Source organism: Triturus cristatus, chromosome 6 (genome assembly GCF_964204655.1).
Source record: "Triturus cristatus chromosome 6, aTriCri1.1, whole genome shotgun sequence".
Taxonomy (NCBI): Eukaryota; Metazoa; Chordata; class Amphibia; order Caudata; family Salamandridae; genus Triturus; species Triturus cristatus.
Window position 1 is genome coordinate 898,338,150 of NC_140589.1, and position 19,709 is coordinate 898,357,858.

The window sequence follows — 19,709 nt, forward strand, 5'->3', positions numbered from 1 at the left end:
ACCCAAGAAAAATGGGACCGAACTTGACTCCAATAGCAGGGAGTTCAGCAGGTCCCTCCCCAGAGGATCTAACAATTTGGATAAAGGAAATGACTAAGCCAAAAGCCCAACCACAGAGTTTAAATGTGAGCCAATTGAAAGTAGATTTAGAAGAGATGATTATTGGTACGGAAAGCCCAGATAGACTAGGGTCATATAGTGATGAAGAGTTATTGTTTTTGTGTAAAAGTATTACTTGGAGAGCGAAGAACTTTCATGAAGAATTATTGGAGGTTCCGAGTGAGTTTGGCATAACCATAGAGAAGTAAAAAATGTATCAGAAAAAGTACAGAATGGCTTTTACTGACAAGGATTTAGAAAGTTTAAATACATCAGGACGAAGATAAAGGAATTAATGAACATTTTACAGAAATGGGGAACTGTAGAGCGATGGAGAAGTAAATGGATGAAAAAGAAAGAAGAGACTACTGGTAAAGGAAATTCCATGTTTTCGTTAAAGGAAACTGAACAAGTTGAAAGGGCATGTCCCATGAGAGAGGTTCCAGGTGGTGGATATGTTCATGTGCCTTAGACTAGACAGGATATATTGCCATTCACAAATGATTTTCCTAGATTGTGAGAGAAGCCTGTTGAATGGTATAAACAAGTGGATAGATTTGTAAAGGTTTCAAAAGTGTTGTTGAAAGATTTAGATGGTCTTTTTGAGATAGTGGTTCCAGCTGATTTGTGGACACAATGTAAAATTACTGTCTACTGGCCAAAAGATGAATACCGCAGGGATGCAAAAACAGAAGGGAAAGATTTCCCCCAAAGAAACAGATTGGGTTAAGATTGATCAGACAACCCAAGAGCCCAAAGAGTCAGTGCACGCATATTACGAAAGATTGTAACAGGTGTTTAAGCAATATAGTGAGTTTGAGAATATTGGAGATAAAGGTATGGGACATTTTGTGTATCGCTTTGTATATAGATTGAAACCAGAAATTTGTGCCATGATACAGCAGCATATGCTTTGCTGGCAGAGTAAGTCAATAGATGATATTTTGAGGTATGCAAAATATTGTTGTGATGACATTGAGTCAAGGCTAAAAAAGTTAAAAGAAAAAATGATGTCGGCACAAGTGAAAATGGCAGAACAGCAACAAGAAATGAATAATGTACAACAAAGTCAGAATCAGACCGGACAGGTAAACGGTGGAGGTAGGGGGAAATTTTAAATGAATAAGGAGGAAGCTAAAAAGAAATTTCCTTGCATTGCGTGCGGAAAGTTTGGACATTGGAAGAACGAGTGTAGATCTGGACAAAAGGGTAACAAAACAAATCAAAATTTAAATTCACAGATGCAGAATGAGGTGGTTGGAAGTCAACACCAGCCGCAGTAGGTAGTTACTCTACAGTTACAGGTGCCACAACCACCTATCCCCTGTAATGTGAATGCTCACATGCAGATGTACAGTACAAGTTCTGGATTCCGAGGAGAAGAGCAGTTTGTTAAGAATCTACTGGTTTCTCAATATTTGGTGCGTTGCAATGAGAGTGGTTCGGATTCAGCTCAATGACGGTGCCTGAGGGTGGAGGAAGAGTGCGTACTTGGCGCATCTTTAGCGGTAGATCAGTCAGGTCTATTTGTTGATGGAAAGGTAGAAGGTAAAGATATCACCTTCTTGTTGGACACTGGTGTTACCCGTTCTACAGTGAGAGCAGCAGAAATTTCAAACCTATCCCTCTCTGGAGAAACTATCCAAGTTGTAGGCGTTGCAAATAAACATATCAGAACTCCTGTCAAAGCACCCAATAGAGGTCCACATTGGAAATTTCAAAGACATGCATAAGTTTGTGGTATGTGACACCAGTCCTTTAATCTCTTGGGCAGAGATTTGTTGTGCAAAATGAATTGCACTATTTATTGCACAACGGGTGGTGTTGCATTTATGACACCTGATGAAGATGTTGAATACTAGGTATTGATGGCCCAACGAGAGTCAGAAGTGAGTGAATTGTATTCAATGCTAACTGAGGAAGATTTGCCTGAAGAGTTAAAGGGTACAGTGAGAACAGATGTGTGGGATTTTTCAGGAAAAGAGATTGGGTTAATGAAGAATGTGGATCCAATTCAGATTACAGTGAAAGATGGTGCTGTATACCCCAATACCCCACAGTACAAAATGAGTCCAGAAGTAATTGCTGGAGATTGTCATGTGATTGACAAAATGATTGAACAGGGGCTTTTAAAAGAAATAACTCACCCATTATTGGAATCAAAAAGCCCAGTGGGAAATATAGAACAGTTCAAGACCTGAGAAAGGTGAACAAAATTGTAGTGCCATGTAGTCCTGTAGTGCCAAATCCAGCAGTAATTCTTTACCAAATTCCCTGCGATACTGAGTGGTACACTGTCATTGATTGGTGTCAGGCATTTTTCTCCATTCCTTTGCACCCGGAAAGCTAATGTTTGTTTGCATTCCGGTTCGGAAACCATGTCATGGCATGGTGCAGAGTTCCTCACGGGTACACTGAGAGTCCCTCGATCTTTAATCACATCTTGAAAAAATGTTTGGAGACCTTAGTCATGCCTGGAAAATCTGTGTTGGTTCAGTACATTGATGACTTACTGGTGGCATCAAAAACACGAGAAGCATGTGTGTCAGACACCATTGCCTCACTGAACCATTTGGCAGAAGGAAGACATAAAGTGTCACCCTTTAAATTACAATACTGTAGACAGGAAGTTCAGTATTTAGGTCACAAGATTGAAAAGGGGGTCATAAAGGTGACACTAGAGAGAATCATTGCGATCAAGAAAATGAATCGACACAGAAATCAAAAAGAAGTGCAAATGCTTTTGGGAATGGTTGGATACTGCAGACAGTGGATCTGTGGTTTCTCATTGATTGCAAAACCTCTACAGAGGTTAACACGAAAGGGTGTGAAAGATACAATTGTGTTGGATGAAAAGAGCAAGGAATCATTTTCTAGTAGCGAAACAGTCTTTGTCAAGCGCCTGCTTTGGGAATGCCGGATTACTCTAAAATATTTGCATTATACTGTTGTGAGAGAGATGAATGTGCACTTGCAGTTTTAACTCAGAAATATGGAATGGCACGCCGTACTGTGGCATATTTTTCTGCTACCCTGGATTCAGTGGCTGCAGCATTGCCAGGCTGTTTGAAAGCAGTAGCCGCCACTTGTCTTGTCTTGTCTTGAACAAAGTGAAGCCATTGTGATGGGCTACCCTGTAAAAGTATATGTACCACACTCTGTTGAGATCCTCTTAACTCGAATCGGACTCAACAAATGACCTCTAGTTGGCTGGCTAAATATGAAAGAGGGATTCTTGGTGCTGAAAATGTGACATTGGTAAGGTGCACTACTGTGAACCCTGCTACCTTGTTACTAAATTCGAGATGTGAGGAGATGAAAGAGGAAGCAGAACATGAACTCTGTACTAAGCCATGACCTGATGCAGAAGACAAACCCTTGGAAGAATGGGATTGTGAGCTGTTTGTGGATGGATCTTGTTTGAGAAATGAAAAGGGTGAATTGTGTGCTGGGTATGCTGATTGCACTTTAGCAAGAGCGTTAGAAGCTTCTTGCATGAAAGGGATCAACTCCACTCAGGTTGCAGAGTTGATTGCTTTGACAACAGCATGTAAATTGGCAAAGGGTCTGAAAGTAACAATTTACATCGGCAGTCAGTACGGATTCGGAATCGTACATGACTTTGGTCAACTATGGATGCAAAGAGGATTCTTGACATCCTCTGGGTCCCCAATTTGGAATGGGAAAACTGTAAAGGAATTATTGGAAGCTTTGCAGTTACCAAAAAGAATTGCAGTTGTAAAATGTGCTGCACATCAATCAGGAGATGATAATGTGACAAAAGACAACAGATACGCGGATCAATTAATGTGTTTCTGTACCCAAAATAAAATGGCCATAAACAGATCAATTGAAAGAGGAAATACCGAACGCCACCTTATGCTTACAACCACATTTGAGACTTGGGATGAAATAAAGCAAATGCAGGAAGAGACCAGTGATAGGGAAAAAGAAGAGTGAAGTAGATCAGGTTGTAGGAAAAATGCAGATGACGAGGTATGGGTTTACTTTGATGGAAGACCAATAATACTAGGTTCATTACTTTCTCACATGGCCAGGATGTACCATGGACTGACGCATGTTGGAAGAAGTCTCAAGTCAAACAGAACAAGAAATCTCCGGAAGAAAACCCCGAAAATCAAAAGAGCAAGAATTCCATGTAGAAATTACAAAGCTCCAGAATGGACCTACATTATCTTGGAAGAATTTGAAAGTTTAGGTTGAAGTGAAGAACACGACAGTAGTGACATTGAAAAGGAAGATGATTACCAACTGAGACCACCTTAAAAGGAACTGTAAAGAGTTGAAGGTAAAAAATTTGTCAGATGAAAATAAGTAAAGGACTCAAGAGAAACCGAAAGGACTGAAAAGAAGAAGGGGTGAAGAAGAAAATCATTAAGTATTGGATTACACAAAACCCTTATTTTTGAGATTTTTCTTTTTTTTAGAAATAGAGTTCATATAGATTTTTCCGATATTTCTTTAGGATATAGACTAAGAGATTTTTAGATTTTTGCATTTTGTAGTATTACAAAATGGCAGAAACAGAATTGACTGGGCAACCAAAATCTAGTCTAAAATGTATATGTATTAAAACCTGTTTATGTAGTGTTTTTCTATTAACAATTATATGGGTTGTGTTAGTCGTTGTCATGCCCACCTTTGATGTGAATAACGTCAGTAACAATACTAATGATGTGTCAATTGAAGGAATGCAAGACGTTTCTGAAAAAACTGTAAATACTAACAAAGAACAATGGGATGGAAGTATTCTCCATCATGACCAATCAATTAGTGATTTTTCATTAAATGTTTTTACAAAGCCGTTGTGTGAGTATACTGACACTATGAATGTGAGTGATTGTTATGTCTGCATGAAATTACCTTCGTCTGTTTCTGAAGGTATAACCTATCACCACCTGTCACTAACATATAGTGTGTCCTGTAGTGTCCTTAGCAGCCTATTATACATGACAGGTAAGCTAGAATATCAATATACTGATGTAGATTTAGTATTTTCAGAAGTACCAATTGTAAGGGAATTAAAAAAGGTAATTAGTGGTAAAAATGCACACTATATGGGAGAGTTCTTCCATATCACTAAACAATTAGATGTAGAACATGCCTATAAGAACAATTTAATGTGTAGTTTGCATCTTGTAGAGAAAATATTTCTGTATGTGGAAGAAATTAGAAGGGCAAGTTTCCAGAAGAAGGCTGATGAACAGAAATCACAGGCACCACCATGGGCCTTTAGAGAGGGAAATTATGAGAAGGGTGAGACGTACGTTGCGATGTCCCTGGACTGGTCACAGAAAGGGAAACTATGCTTATTAAGATCAAAGCCTAATTATAACAATTATTTCATGTGAGCATACTTTCCAAATTACTGGAGGTTAGGGATTAAAGGGTGGAACGGATCCTGTATTCCCTGGGATCTATTATGTGTGTGGCAAGAAGGCCTATTATAGGTTACCTGCACATTGGTATGGGAGCTGTTATTTTGGAATTGTTTTTTTAAAATGTTATCTTGTAGACCGTGAAGACAATTGTGTCAATGAAATAAAACAAGGACTAATACGTAGTAAGAGAGCACGTTTTTCAGAAATAGTAGGTGATATCTTTGGTGCACTGATACCCTCAGTTGGAGTTGTTCTAAAATCACACAAAATTCGAAACCTGTCCACAGTGGTTGATCATTTATCAACAGATACTGCTGGTGGTTTCCTGATGATTGATACCTACATGGTGGCAATCAGATCAATGGTTTTGCAAAATTGACTTGCGTTTCATATTCTTTTAGCAAATGAGGGTAGAGTCTGTGGCATGTTGAAAAGTCAACACTGCTGTTCTTATATCCCGGATAAAAGTAAAGGGATAGAAGGATATATTAGAAATATTACACAATTACAATTACAACTGGAGGTTGAGGGTGTTTGGGAGAGACTTGTTAAGAGTTTCTCTACAGTAGGTAAGTGGTTTTCAAACTTGGAAGTAGTTTATTAGGAAAAATAATAATCCCAATACTTTCTGTAGCAGTAGTAGTTCTAGTAATCTTAACAGCATATAAGTGTTGTAGATGCATAAAAGCAAGAAAAAATTGAACAAACAAAAAGAATAATAGAAAAGGAATGAAAGAAAGAGATAGAATTATAGGAGATAAATGAAGAATACTATGAGAAAATGAAAAAGCTGGATGAGGGTGCCATAAAAGAAGAGAAAGAAAGTAAGATCTAGATAAATTGAAAGGTGGCACTCGATATGGTGTGTATTTATGATGGCTCATAAAAGCCGTCAGAGGGGGAATTGATGGAGCAGGATTTCGCGAAAGAAACCTGCTAAACCGAAAACCCCTATAATACGGACTAACAGTAAGTAGTGTTAGAACAACTAAGGTGCACATTTACAGTACACAAGGGAAGCTATGCTTTGCAAAATACATGAATTAACCAGAATTAATGCGTAAATAACCGGAAATGTAATAATCTTGTGTATAGTATGAATTAAGAAGGTTTTGCATGGCAAGACCGCATGTATATGTAGTAAAAGGAATGACATGTGCTGCTTTATCCTAATAAATAATGCTGCTTTCCTGCTATTGCTATGCTAGGAAAACCGAGAACATGAAGTAGAGCTAAGGTGGGTGGTAAGCAGTGAAAAATACATTATCACATAATTAATAAATGTCTGTTATCCGTTCTTTCACTAATGAACGAATCCTCCATCTTACTAAGTTGACTACATAATGGGCGGGTGGAATTGTGGGTGCGAAGGAACCATGTGACCACATGATTGAGCCACTGAACAAGCTGAGAAAGCGTGACCTGGTGAAGGACGGAACATTTGTCAAGCAGCCAAAGCCAGTGTCTTCATGTGAACGCAAATCAAGTTGTTGAAAATATTAACTGTAAAATAAAATGTTGCATATGTACCCGTGAGAGAGAAGCTGAAATTGATGACTCTGTAAAAATTGTTTAGACCAATAGTGTAGTCGAGAGTAGAATGATTTCACCATTGAGTGACATCCCACCCCCAGAACTTAACCAATCCTTTAGCTAGAAAGTACGGATACAGCAACTACTGTGGGATGGGCGTGTAGTTTTTGTGTATAAGAACAGGTGCATTGGGGGTGTGGTTAGAAGCTGCTGCAGGTCGCATAGGCTGAAGGTGTCCGAGTGAGGGGTGCACCGCTGATCGTCGGGTTGCAGAGAGGCCTAGCACTTCCTGTCCTGTCCCTGTCCTGATTCTTGAGTCTTTGATCCCTGACTCTTGGTCCCGGGGGTTCCCACTACTACCTAGGCCTGGGTGGTAGTTTTCCCTTACAGATCCATTGAGTTTGTATATGATCTAAATCTAGCATTACAGAAACCATTTTGCAGTCATATTTCTGTTTCTGTTCCTTTTGTCTCTTCATCTATCCCTCCGATTGACAGTTTAACCCCTTCCATGCTCATGACGGAACGGTTCCGTCATGAGCATCGGTTGAGCTGTGCTCATGACGGAACCGTTCCGTCATGGCCCCGCCCGCGCTCGAACCCTTCAGCACCGCGGGGGAATCCGCGCAGCGCTGAAGGGGTTACTGATATATTTTACCTGTATCTGATGTCTCTTCATCTGCCCACTCTTTTGAAACGTATATTTGAAATGACAGTATCATTATTATGTTGATAAACGTTTTGCTCTCTCTCACGAAGTCTCCAGCATTTGAATTTATTGTAATAATTGGTATGAGCAATTTTAATTACTAGATACAATTATTAAATCACACTGAGAGTCTGTGGTTATTTAGTCAGTTATATTGATTAGATGTTTATCTGAGAATTTCCATTGCCATCAACTCTTCAACTAATTGGTCCATCGACCAAGTAGATGAAAAGTCGATTAAGATTATTCAGATTACGCAAATATGCAAATGTTTAAGATTTAACTTGAATAGTGAGAGTAAAATTGAGGCAAAGTTAACAAACTTGACCCCAGCGCATCTGGGATTTGGGTGAATGAGTATGGGCCAAAGTATGTGAATTATTGAATATTTAACCCTGATCAATATATTGGGTTTGCCCTGGATCAGAGGCTAAGACACTAATGTGCCAGAATGGGAGATTGGGCATGGAAGAAGGTGCTTTAAGGCTGACAAAATGTTCAACACGTGCACAAGCTGTTCTACGTTTCCTTCTTTGACTAGTTTCTTCAAGTCGGACCCATGACTCTTTCAGTCTTATATTCTAACCCCGAGGCCATTTCTCAATACGTCCTTGTCTAGGGTGACTTTATAACCACTTAGGGCCAGATGTATGACCATTCCATTATGCCAGTCGCATGTTGCGACATTTTGCGACTCACAAAATGAAATGTACAACAGTGTCTTGGACACTTTTTGCGATTCCTAATGGGGTCGCAAATGACCTGCCTCATCAATTTTCATAAGGCAGGTCGCAATTTGCGACCAATTGGGAGTGACCATCATTCGGAGGGATGGTGGCCTGCTGGGGTCAGCAGACCACCATATCTGTGACTGCTTTTTCAATAAAGCTGCTTTTTACATTTTAAATGCAGCCCGTTTTCCTTAAAGGAAACGAGATGCATTTAAAAAAGAAAAATGAACGTTTCTGTTTCGTTTTGTAAGAGTAGGCAGTCGTCAGTGGCACCACTGCCTGCTCTTAAAAAATATTTTTGCATCCATTCACACAAGGTATGGGGTCCCCAGGGGACCACTTCCCTTTTTTGAGTGACTTACCCCCAACTTGAAGTAGGTGATAAACTGCAAGTGTTTTGTGACCGCAAAGGTGGTCGCAAAACAATGGTACATACTGACTCACAAAATAGCATTTTTACAAGCCACCCCCAAACGATCGTACATCTGGCCCTTAATGCTGTATTGTTCAACTATGAACTCTTATGAATCCCCTCATATTCCTCTTGTAAACGTTATCACATAAAATGTAAAGCGCTATGATACCTTCGGGTCTAGTTAGCGCTATGTAAAATAATATAATAATTGGAACATTCTGTTATTGTCTTTGTTTTGAATTGTACAGTGCCTTGATGCTTTCAGAATTACTAAAAGCATAAAGGACGTTTATGGTCAGTATAGCCTACTCATGCTTATTACTGTGGATAAACGGTGGAGTCAAAAATGTATACATGGAAAGTATAAATTGTTAGGTTTACTATAACTGCTGGTGAATGTGCGCTTTCATGATTTGACAAATAACATGTTTCTGGGAAAGATGAACAATCATATACCATGTTTGATACTAAAGTGGGTACTTATAATATAGTTCAACAACAAAGAGTGAAAAGAACGGAATACAAAATAAAATAAATAAATAAATAAACAGGAGAGAATACAACAAAGGAATTAAGCACCACATAAAGACGAAGACCTGCACGTCAACAAAATGACGGATGCTGCAAGTGACAAGAATAGCACACAGGCCATTTTTCGCAGGCCACTTCCATTCAGCTTATGGGAACCACAGATAGGTATCAGGTGGGAAAGATGGATTTGACAGTCCGAACGCTACATGCGCGCCACAGACATCGCAGAAGCCAAACACACAGATCTATTTTTAAACTTCGTAGGAGATGAAGTGGAAGACCTGCTAATAACATTTCCCCAAGATCAAACAGCAACATACAAGGGACCGATAAAGTGCCTCATAGATATGTTTGACTCGCAAAGAAACATTTATTTCGAAAGGTACACCTTTAACACCGCGTGTCAACGAGCAGAGGAGTCCCTCGACGACTTTGCAACAAGACTGCAAAAACTGGTCACATATTGCGAATTCGATAAGTTTGACAATGAACAGGCAATTCGACTGCGCATCATTGAAGGCTGTAAGTCTGTGGAGTTCCGTACACGAATTCTGAAAGAATCGACCACGCTAGAGAAAATACTGACCATGGCCCGGGTGGAAGCACATGCAAGACAGATGGAACTGGGAAAAGAAAGAAGAGGGGAGCAAACAAACCGCATGACTAGAAACAACAGGAAGTAAGAAAACACTGCGCCGCTGCCAAGAAAAACGCATGAAAGATGAAAGTAAGACCGTCACTATAACCGTCCACTGTTGATGTATTCACCTGGGGCTCGAAGAAACCAGTGGTCTACATGGGGAAGTTTACAGAGACACTGACGTACAAAGACGAGATCAAGCAAAGAAGAAATACATGTGCTACGGGGAGACATTCCAGCACCATGTCTGCTAAGCAATGACACGGCGCAGGTGATGAGTCTCCTCGCAATGACATACCACATGTCAGAGAAACTGAACATTCTGCAAGACTATCCGGCAATACTACAAGGCCTAGGCAAATTAAAAGGAAGACAAATAACACAGCACATCAATGAGGCAATTAAACCTGTGGCTCAGCATCACCGACGAGTGCCCATACACCTGCAGCCACAGGTAGAAGAGGAAATACAAAGCCTGCTGAGCCAGTACATAATAGAGCCTGCAGATGGGCCGATCCCATGGGTGTCTCCAATAGTGGCAGTTCAAAAAAAGAACACATCCAAGATTCCCATATGTGTAGACATGAGGATCCCAAACACAGCGATTGAAAGGGAAAGACACCAAGGGCCACACCTCAATGACATGATCAGCTGTCTCACTGATTCTCAAAGCTGGACCTGTGTAAAGGGTATCATCAACTGGGGCTTGACCCAAAATCAAGGTATATTACCACATTCTCCACACACATGGGCCTGTTTCGCTACAAACGACTGAGTTTTGGCATCTCATCGGCAGCAGAAATATTTCAGGAGACCATAAGGCAGGTAATAAGGCCAGTAAAGAACAGTTTGAACTACAGTGACGACATTTTGGTGTTTGGTCAGTCAGATGAGGAGCATGACAGAGCTTTGCGGGAAGTATGCCTGCATCTGGAAAAAGCAGGACTAACCCTGAATGAAGACAAGTGCGAACTAGGGAGAAATTAACTGGTATTCTTCGGACATATCATCTCCAAGAAAGGAATGAGACCGGACTCCAGTAAGGTAGAGACGTTGGAAAATGCGAGTCCTCCAACAGACGTCGCAAAAGTAAGGTCATTTCTTGGGCTTGCCAGCTACTGTGCTCCATACATAAAATACTTCGCCACTATGAGCACACCACTTCAAAAGCTAAAAAAGCAGGGTCAGAAATTCATCTGGACACAAGAATGCAATAGGGCATTTGAGGCCATCAGACACGCTGTAAAAGCTGTGGATCATCTTGCCTATTTCGATCTACTACTATGCACGGAGCTGACGGTGGACGCCAGCCCGGTCGGATTAGGAGCAATTTTAGTGCAACATCTGCCGGGCAGGGACTCTCCAAGTAAGATTGTAGCATATGCAAGCAAAAGTCTGTCTGACATTGAAAGGGCATACTCGCAGCCAGAAAAGGAAAGCCTAGCAGTGGTATGGGCATGTGAACACTACCACATGTTCATCTACGGGAAACCATTCACCATCGTAACTGACCATCAGGCCCTGGTGACAATACATGGCAATCCAAATGCAAAGATACCAACTCGCATTGAGAGATGGGGTATAAGACTGATGGAGTATGATTTCAAGCCGGGAAAAGAACACAACCCGGCTGATTACATGTCACGGCATCCCTTACTTCAGGCACCTGAGAACACATCAATAGCAGAAGAGTATCTAAACTTTGTGTGAAAACAGAACAGATAGTGGAACTAGAGTAAGAAACAGGGATGGATGCCACAATGCAAGCGGTGAAAGGGGTGACAATACAGCAGAGATGGAGACACCTCAACAACAACAGCACCATGGAAGAAGGAGTAAACAAGGAGGAGATGTTAGCATTCAAAAAGATCCATGAAGAACTATCAGAGATTGTAAACGGAATAATAAGAAGAAGAACAAGGATAGTCATGCCATGTGTACTTCGTAGACAAACTGTAAACTTGGCACACAAATCACACAGAGGCATGGTCGCGACAAAGGAATTGCTACGGAAGAAAGTATGGTTCCCTGGCCTAGACAAAATGGTGGAGGACACTATCATAAATTGCCACATCTGCCAAACAACAGGGCAGCCAGCAAAGCCTGAACCATTACAAATGTCGGAACTTCCAGGGGCAGTGTGGACAATGATGGCAGCAGACTTCTATGGACCTCTAGACATGGGCAACTACTTGTTCATGATCATTGACGAATATTCAAGATTCCCCGTAGTGCGACAAGTCTCATCGACATCATCAAGCACAACACTGCCAATACTGGACGATATATTTGCAGCCTTGGGCTCCCCACAAACATTAAAAACTGACAATGGCCCTCCATTCTCAGTGGAGGAGTTTTGAAAATTCATGGACTACCTAGGCATTCATCACAGGACGATAACACCTCTGTGGCCACAAGCAAATGGCATGGTGGAGAGGTTCATGGGGAACATAAAGAAGGCTGTCCAAAGAGCAAAGCTGGCGCAGATATCAATAGGACAAGCACTCTGTCAAGTACTAAGAGATTATCGAAACACCCCTCACAGCTCCATGGGACGATGCCCCGCTGAACTAGCGCTGGAAAGAACAAGCAAGACGAGGCTACCACAACTAGAAGCAACGGCGCCACCAGAGCACAGCAGCATTGCTGTCAGAGACCATGAGGCCAAAGAGAAATTGAAAGCGTATGCAGACGCCAGGCGAGATGCCACTCCGTCGCACCTCAAGCAAGGGCACTCAGTGGTGGTGCGTCAGCGGCAACCAAGAAAATCATACAGTCCGTTCTCAAAGGAACCGTTAACAGTGACACATGTCAAGGGCCTATGATAACGGCAGCAGGAGGCCCCTACTGAATAACAAGGAACAGTTCACACTTCAAGGGACTGAAGATCGTGGATGAAGACGGAGAGGACACAGCAGCAGTGAACACAGACACAGATGAGAGACATGAAGCTATGGACAACAAAGGAAGAAGATCAGACCACGGTGAGGGACAAGAAGAGGAATCGCAGAAAGACAAGGAAGGACCTTGTCCAAGAAGAGTGAGTAAAAGACCAAAAAGATTGATTGAAGAAATGTAATGATGGGGACAACAAAACGTTTCTCTATCTCTCTCTCTCTCTCTCGCTCTCTCTTTCTTTCTCTCTCTCTCTCTAACTCTCTCTCTCTCTCTTTCTCTCGCCATTTTTTCTTGTCATTTTTGTGCAACAAAAGGGGAGATGTAGTGACCTGAGGAAAGGCGGCACTAGGACCCTGTACCCGACTGGTGGGGAGGGGACAGGAACCGGACACCACTCCGGTCAGGGGAGTGGGGAGGGCATTCTGGACATGAGTGCAGAGGAGACGGACGTATGTGTGGGCACAGCTACAACCAGAAGAAATAAAGAATCAAGTAACCACTTACCGGTCTCAGCGTGTAGTACTTCAGAGACACGACAGCAATGATTGCCTCTCTGCCATCCTGTATCTGCTCCATCATGGATGCTTCCAACTCCTCCCCCTCAGGCCTTTGGTGTGTTTTTCTCCTCCTCCTTCTAAGATGGTGTTCTTGCATATGCTCAACCACTTCAGGTGCTGTATTTTGTTTCATCTAGTGCCACAATTCTTTTGGGTCAGGAAAGAGCCCAGGACTTGCCCTCTTTGATCACCTTTAGTGTGGCTGGGTAGATCAGCATGTATTGCATGCCTTTGTTTCTCAGTTTACTCTTGACTTTTAAGAAGGGGGAGGAGCTTTGTGGCTGGACCACGGCGTTGTACTCAGGTAAAGTTCTCACTGCAGTAGTTCCAACTGTGTTTCCCTGTAGTTTGGACATCTTTCAGTATGATGTCCCTACTGCTGTAATGTAGTGGCCTTTCTATATTGGTTTGGCCAGAGTTCTGGAGGAGATTTCTAAGCATGTCCCCTCTGAGCGCCTTCAAAGGCATAACATTTGGGGAGTTTCTAGGGTGCCACCTCCTTTGCTATTCATGATTTCCAAAATCACACTATGTTCACGCCATCCATTCTCTCAGGGATAGGGTAACCAGATCTCAAGAACCAAAAACGGGACATTTTGAAAAAATAGAAGAACGACTACAATTTTACATCAATGGAGCGGATAGAATGACAGCTCTCATCAACACAGCAACACAGTTAAATAAAATAAAATGTAATTTCAAAAACCATCATCATACCGGTTGATTAAATTGCTTACTTTCAACAGCTGCTAAATAGCACAGCTTTAGAACACCTAAAAGGTGCCTCTCACAGTTTTCAGTTGACCCCCTCTAAAAACTGGGTCATTAGCCGTAATTGCCAAAATCTGCCGGGACAGGTGGTGAAAACCCAGGACTGTCACCTTACTGAGGGAGGCCCACAATTCTGATGTTTTGCCTTGACTGCCCTTTCACCCTGTATTGCAGGAATCTTATTCATTGTGTACATTCCTATATATGAACTGTTATGTTCTAGGTGCTTGATTGAAGGTCTCTGATAGCCTTTTCAGTTGTTTCACCCTTTTTCAAAGTTTGTTCTGATCTTCTCAATTGAGGCTTAAATCCAGTGTCTATTTTTTATCTCTAGTACCTCCCTTGAGGTGTTGATAACTGGCAATATTCTGTCTAGCTTCCCAGTTATGGCTTCTTTGTCATTATTTGTGCCATGACAAAAACCTGTCCTGTTACTTGGATTTTGAGCATGGGTGCCCTGTGACTAGCTTTTGTCCCTGTTAATCTTCTTTCTCCCCATGTTTTAGGTTTAAGCCCGTTTCTTTCATTCGCTGGATTCTGTATGGGCTTTCACTGTACTTCTCTTTGCTTTCATTTACTTTTTCTATCTGTTTCTCAGTTTGATTTTCAGACTTTGCCATATGCGCCCTTATCAAGTGCTCAATTTTGCCTCCCAGTTCCTCCTATGCTCTTGCCCACTACTTGGCAGGCTGACTGCCTCAGGGGGTCATTCTGCTCCCCCTGTTGGTCATAAGTGTTACGGAAACTTCTTATAATCTTCTAAGGAACAAGAGAGCTTGGAGGGAAGATCCACTACTCCTGAGCTAAAGTCCTAGATCAGGCCTCTCTCTCCTGATACTTACCTCAAGGAGCCAAAGTAATGATAGCGCAGCATCCTGATTGGTCGGAGCATCCTGTTTGTTCGCTCAGGCAGTGCCTGGGGAGGCTGGGCATGTTCTCCACAGGACTGTGCAACACAGCCCAATGGAGAACATGCCAAGTGCGCATAGCGGTGAAACTGTCATGTGCATTTAGAGAAGTGAGTGCAAACCACTCCTCACTCTGCTTGGTGTCACTGAGCCTAGCCCCGCCCCCACCTGTCTCTGAGTGCCGCATAGAAAAATAAAATGATAATAACGTCCTGTTATCATTTTCTTTTTCTTTTGTGCACTGCTTAAACAGCCGTGGGGCGACCCTCCAACGCCTTAGCGGAAGAGCCACCACTGCCTAACTAAGATGTAGATTTTGTATACCGATAAAAGGCCTTTTTCTGAAAAATCACTCTCTCGTTGTGAAATAAGAATAGTGGAGAAGGACGTCTGAGCACACCATCTGCCCGAGACAGATTTTGCAAACTCCATAAAACTGAACAACTCTATAAGACCAGATTTTTCTTTTCATTTTAAATAATATAGTTTTGGTTTGTTCGTCATTATTATAACAGGCTTTAGAAATTTCAAGAATATTAGAAAAAACATTTCAATATTTGTTATGTACAAATGAGACTTTAAAAAAAATCTCGCTTACCAGGCATACATGAGGATAAACGTGCATTTTCTCATTTGTGATGTTCGAACGAGATCGAAAAAGGCCGGATTTGTGACCTCATCATCTGAAACTGTCAACTAGAGTTTGGAAATAAAACAAGTATTATTAATCAATAGCATGCTTTTTATATGCCAAACTAAAAACTTGGGGCCCGATTCACAGAACTAACTTAAGACAAAATCCTAAATTTACTACCATTTTGGTATTCACAGAAGGCACTTACTCATTTTGGTATTCACAGAAGGCACTTACTCATTTCGGTATTCACAGAAGTTAGGAGTCCTAACTTTAGGACTCCTAAATGCCTTCTGTGAATACCGAAAGTCTTAAAATTAGGATTTTTCTCAGTTTAGTAGTAGTATAGTTAGGACTCCTAACTTTAGGACTCCTAAATGCCTTCTGTGAATACCGAAAGTCTTAAAATTAGGATTTTTCTCAATTTAGTAGTCCTAAATTTAGACTTAGGACTACTAAATTGAGAAAAATCCTAATTTTAAGACTTTTGGTATTCACAGAAGGCATTTAGGAGTCCTAAAGTTAGGAGTCTTAACTATACTACTACTAAACTGAGAAAAATCCTAATTTTAAGACTTTCGGTATTCACAGAAGGCATTTAGGAGTCCTAAAGTTAGGACTCCTAACTTCTGTGAATACCGAAATGAGTAAGTTCCTTCTGTGAATACCAAAATGAGTAAGTGCCTTCTGTGAATACCAAAATGGTAGTAAGTTTAGGATTTTGTCTTAAGTTAGTTCTGTGAATCGGGCCCGCAGACTTTCATTTGCCAGCTAGTAAATAACCAATAAAACAATATGCAATCTGTTCTGTAAATTTTACGCATCTGGATTCTCCCCTTATTAAAACTGGCAGGTTGGAGACAATGTAAACCAGCATTTTTATATTTACAATTTTTAGACAGTGTTCTATCTGTATGTGGCATGACTGGTTTTCTGAAAAATGCACTGAGAGCTAGAAAAAGTGTAAATGCATAACGCTAGGAATGCATTGCTCTACAGGCTAATACAACTTACTTGAAAGCACTTTTTGCACTTTATGACAGATATTTGTATTTAAATTAATGTATTTTATCAAATGTTTTTTATCTATCTTGTTTTCATGAATATGTATGCTTTTGTGATTTTAAATGACTAAAATCGAATAAAGCTAAATTTGAATTGAATTGAATATGCAATCAGTATTAAGAGTGACTCTTAATGCAGTTCACTATTCAAGAAGTATGGAGAATATCAGCTTTTTTAAATTTTAAAATAAGGCTAAGAGTGCAAGCTAAAATAAAATCATTTGGGTACAATTGCAAAAAGAAGATACAAATTATCAAAATCTGTTATTGCCTCTTATGAAACTCTAGAGCTTTAATAATATCTTCTGAATTTAAAAGTATTTGTTATTGTTTTTCAAGAAGAACATACAGAGAATAATACTGTACCAGGGTTAACATAAGATATTTGTGAGGTAAACATATCACATATAAAAGTGTAAGGTGAGGTTATTACGACTATAAGAGTATCAAGGTCCTAACCCTAATGAACAATAATCGAGGAAGAGAGACAGGCAGAAAGAAAAGAGGAAAGAAGAAAGAGAAGAAGAAGAGATCAAGGGCTAGTCAAGCGATATCTTGTAAATACAGCTTCCGTACAGATGTTGGCACCCGAGCAACTTCTGACACACCTAAAGACCAGTTCAGAAACAGAACTTATTCAATTCCATTTTAGCTGCTTCTGATCGTTGAATTAAATGCAAGCAGGTACCCCGACAAAAGACACTTTGATAAGCACTGCAGGGTTTGTGGATACAAATTGTGGGGCATATTAGCAAGGCCGGCGATAAAATTATCGCAGTTTTAGCGGCAGGAAACTGCCACTAAAATGTCGATAATGGGCTTGCTAATATGCGTTATAGAATTCCAATAGAAACCCAGGTTAGGTGTGCAGGACATCTAACCTGGGCTTCTATTGGAATTCTATAACGCATATTAGCAAGCCCATTATCGACGAAAATGGCAATAATGTTTTCGCCGGTCTGGCTAATATGCCCCATAATTCTCTATTGCATTTAATCTGCATTTGTACTGGTCTAACTAACATATGGAAATCGCTATTGCAGCTATATGAACATTTGGTTGAGTAGCCAAGGCATGTCAGCATGCTTTCAAGCAGGGCCGGCTTTAGAGCTGGTGGCGCCCGGTGTGACACTGTTTGTTGGCGCCCCCAATGACCACCTCCACCACAGATTCCCTCACCACCACCCTTTAACAGTGTCCAAATCCCCATAACCACTCTCTCTCAGATGCATATATAGCACTCTCTCTCAGATGCATATATAGTGCCACTCATACCAGTGTAGGGTGTTAGAGCACTTTGCATTAGACTCACATTACACAGACACAATAAATCATACGTGTGTAACTCATCGTATAGGAATTGTTACATAAGACAGAGGACTACAAGGTGTAGCTCTGACATGGCATCAACAATGATAGGCAGTATAGTTTAATAGCGCTTGGCCTAGAGAAGCACATACTCAGAATTTAAAATGGAACACCATAGTTGGGGGTTCCCTTTGATAATGAGAATAGATTTCTGCCCAAATTAATCCTTTATGCAACATTAGTCTTTGCTCAAATCTATACGTAGCAGTGTGCATGCAGTTCTTTGATAAAAGTTAATAGTTCAGTACAATTACAAAGTGCATATAATGTAAATAGGTCCCTGGTTTCCTGCTTTTAAAAGAGACATCATTTTGTTTCTTGCAATTTATAAATTAAAATCCTAATATAGGATTCAAACTTATAAATTGCAAGTAACAAAATGATGTCTCTTTTAAAAGCAAATACCCACTGACCTATTTACATTCTATGCACTTTATAATCTGTTCAGTACTGGGTTTCTGTAACAGGAGTATTAACCCTTTGTGCTACCTTACAGTGAGTCAAAACCCTAAATAACCAAAATTCCATCTCTCTTCAGGAAGAACATTAATCACATGAGGTATCCTAACATTGGTTTTTCACCTGGAAATTTCTGGAGGAAACGAGCAGGTGCTTTAAAATAATAATAAACTTGCAAACACAGCACCCCTAGAAGTCAGCACCCGGTGCGGTGCCACCGGTCGCACCGCCGGCCCTGCTTTCAAGGAATAGATCACCATCTCATTTGCCCTCTTGTAAAATTATAGATCTAGCTATTTAGCAACTAGGAAATGCAGGAGGCCTTAACAATTATGATAAACTTAAATCTTATAAGAAAATTAACTTTATAGTATTTCTGTTGTTTTTAGAGAATGCTTTGATTGCCTCTTTTTTATGTCAAATTGTAATGATGTTAATCGATTTACAATACAATGATTTGATTTACCAAACCACAGTTACTCCACTGTATATTTCCTCATGAGTGAACCTTCAATAATGAAAATGATGTTTAGCAAATTTCAAACCAAAACGTGGGAAATTGGGTCCTTTGTGGTGCAAAAACCCTCACTTAATTCTAATTTGCATTAGGGGTTTCAGTTTTCAATTTTCTATTGTACTTACTTTTAAACTAAAATTAACTTAATTTAAAACAAACCAAATCAAATAATAGTAGAATAACAATTAAATATGTAAACATTTAAAATCATTTCAGAATAATATTACAGATTGACAAACAAGGCCTGGTACCAACATGAATAGCATAGAAGGGACCAACCAAGGAAATTGGTTCTTAGTTATTTACTATACAGCTCTTTTAGGCATTCACAAAACAATGCCTAGCATGCAGAAACGATTCTAGTTTAGGCATACAGTGATGACGTCACCTGTCCTTATGTGTACGTTGGCAACAACCAATTATTTCTACCTCTTCTGGACTTGTAGCATAATACTTGTTCCTGTGTGTCCTGC

General features: G+C 40.5%; 1 protein-coding gene across 2 annotated transcripts in view; it reads right to left on the bottom strand.

Moving 5' to 3' along the window:
* The window catches only part of SLC22A3 (solute carrier family 22 member 3), a 681,970-nt gene that overhangs the window by 116,429 nt on the left and 545,832 nt on the right, over positions 1–19,709 (bottom strand). For both annotated transcript variants that reach the window (XR_014963047.1, XM_085611548.1), the window contains exon 6: positions 15,793–15,890. Coding sequence is in view for 1 of the 2 variants with exons in the window: in XM_085611548.1 (XP_085467674.1) it covers positions 15,793–15,890 (98 nt within the window). In the remaining variant the exon portion in view is untranslated. The remainder of the gene's footprint in view (positions 1–15,792; positions 15,891–19,709) is intronic.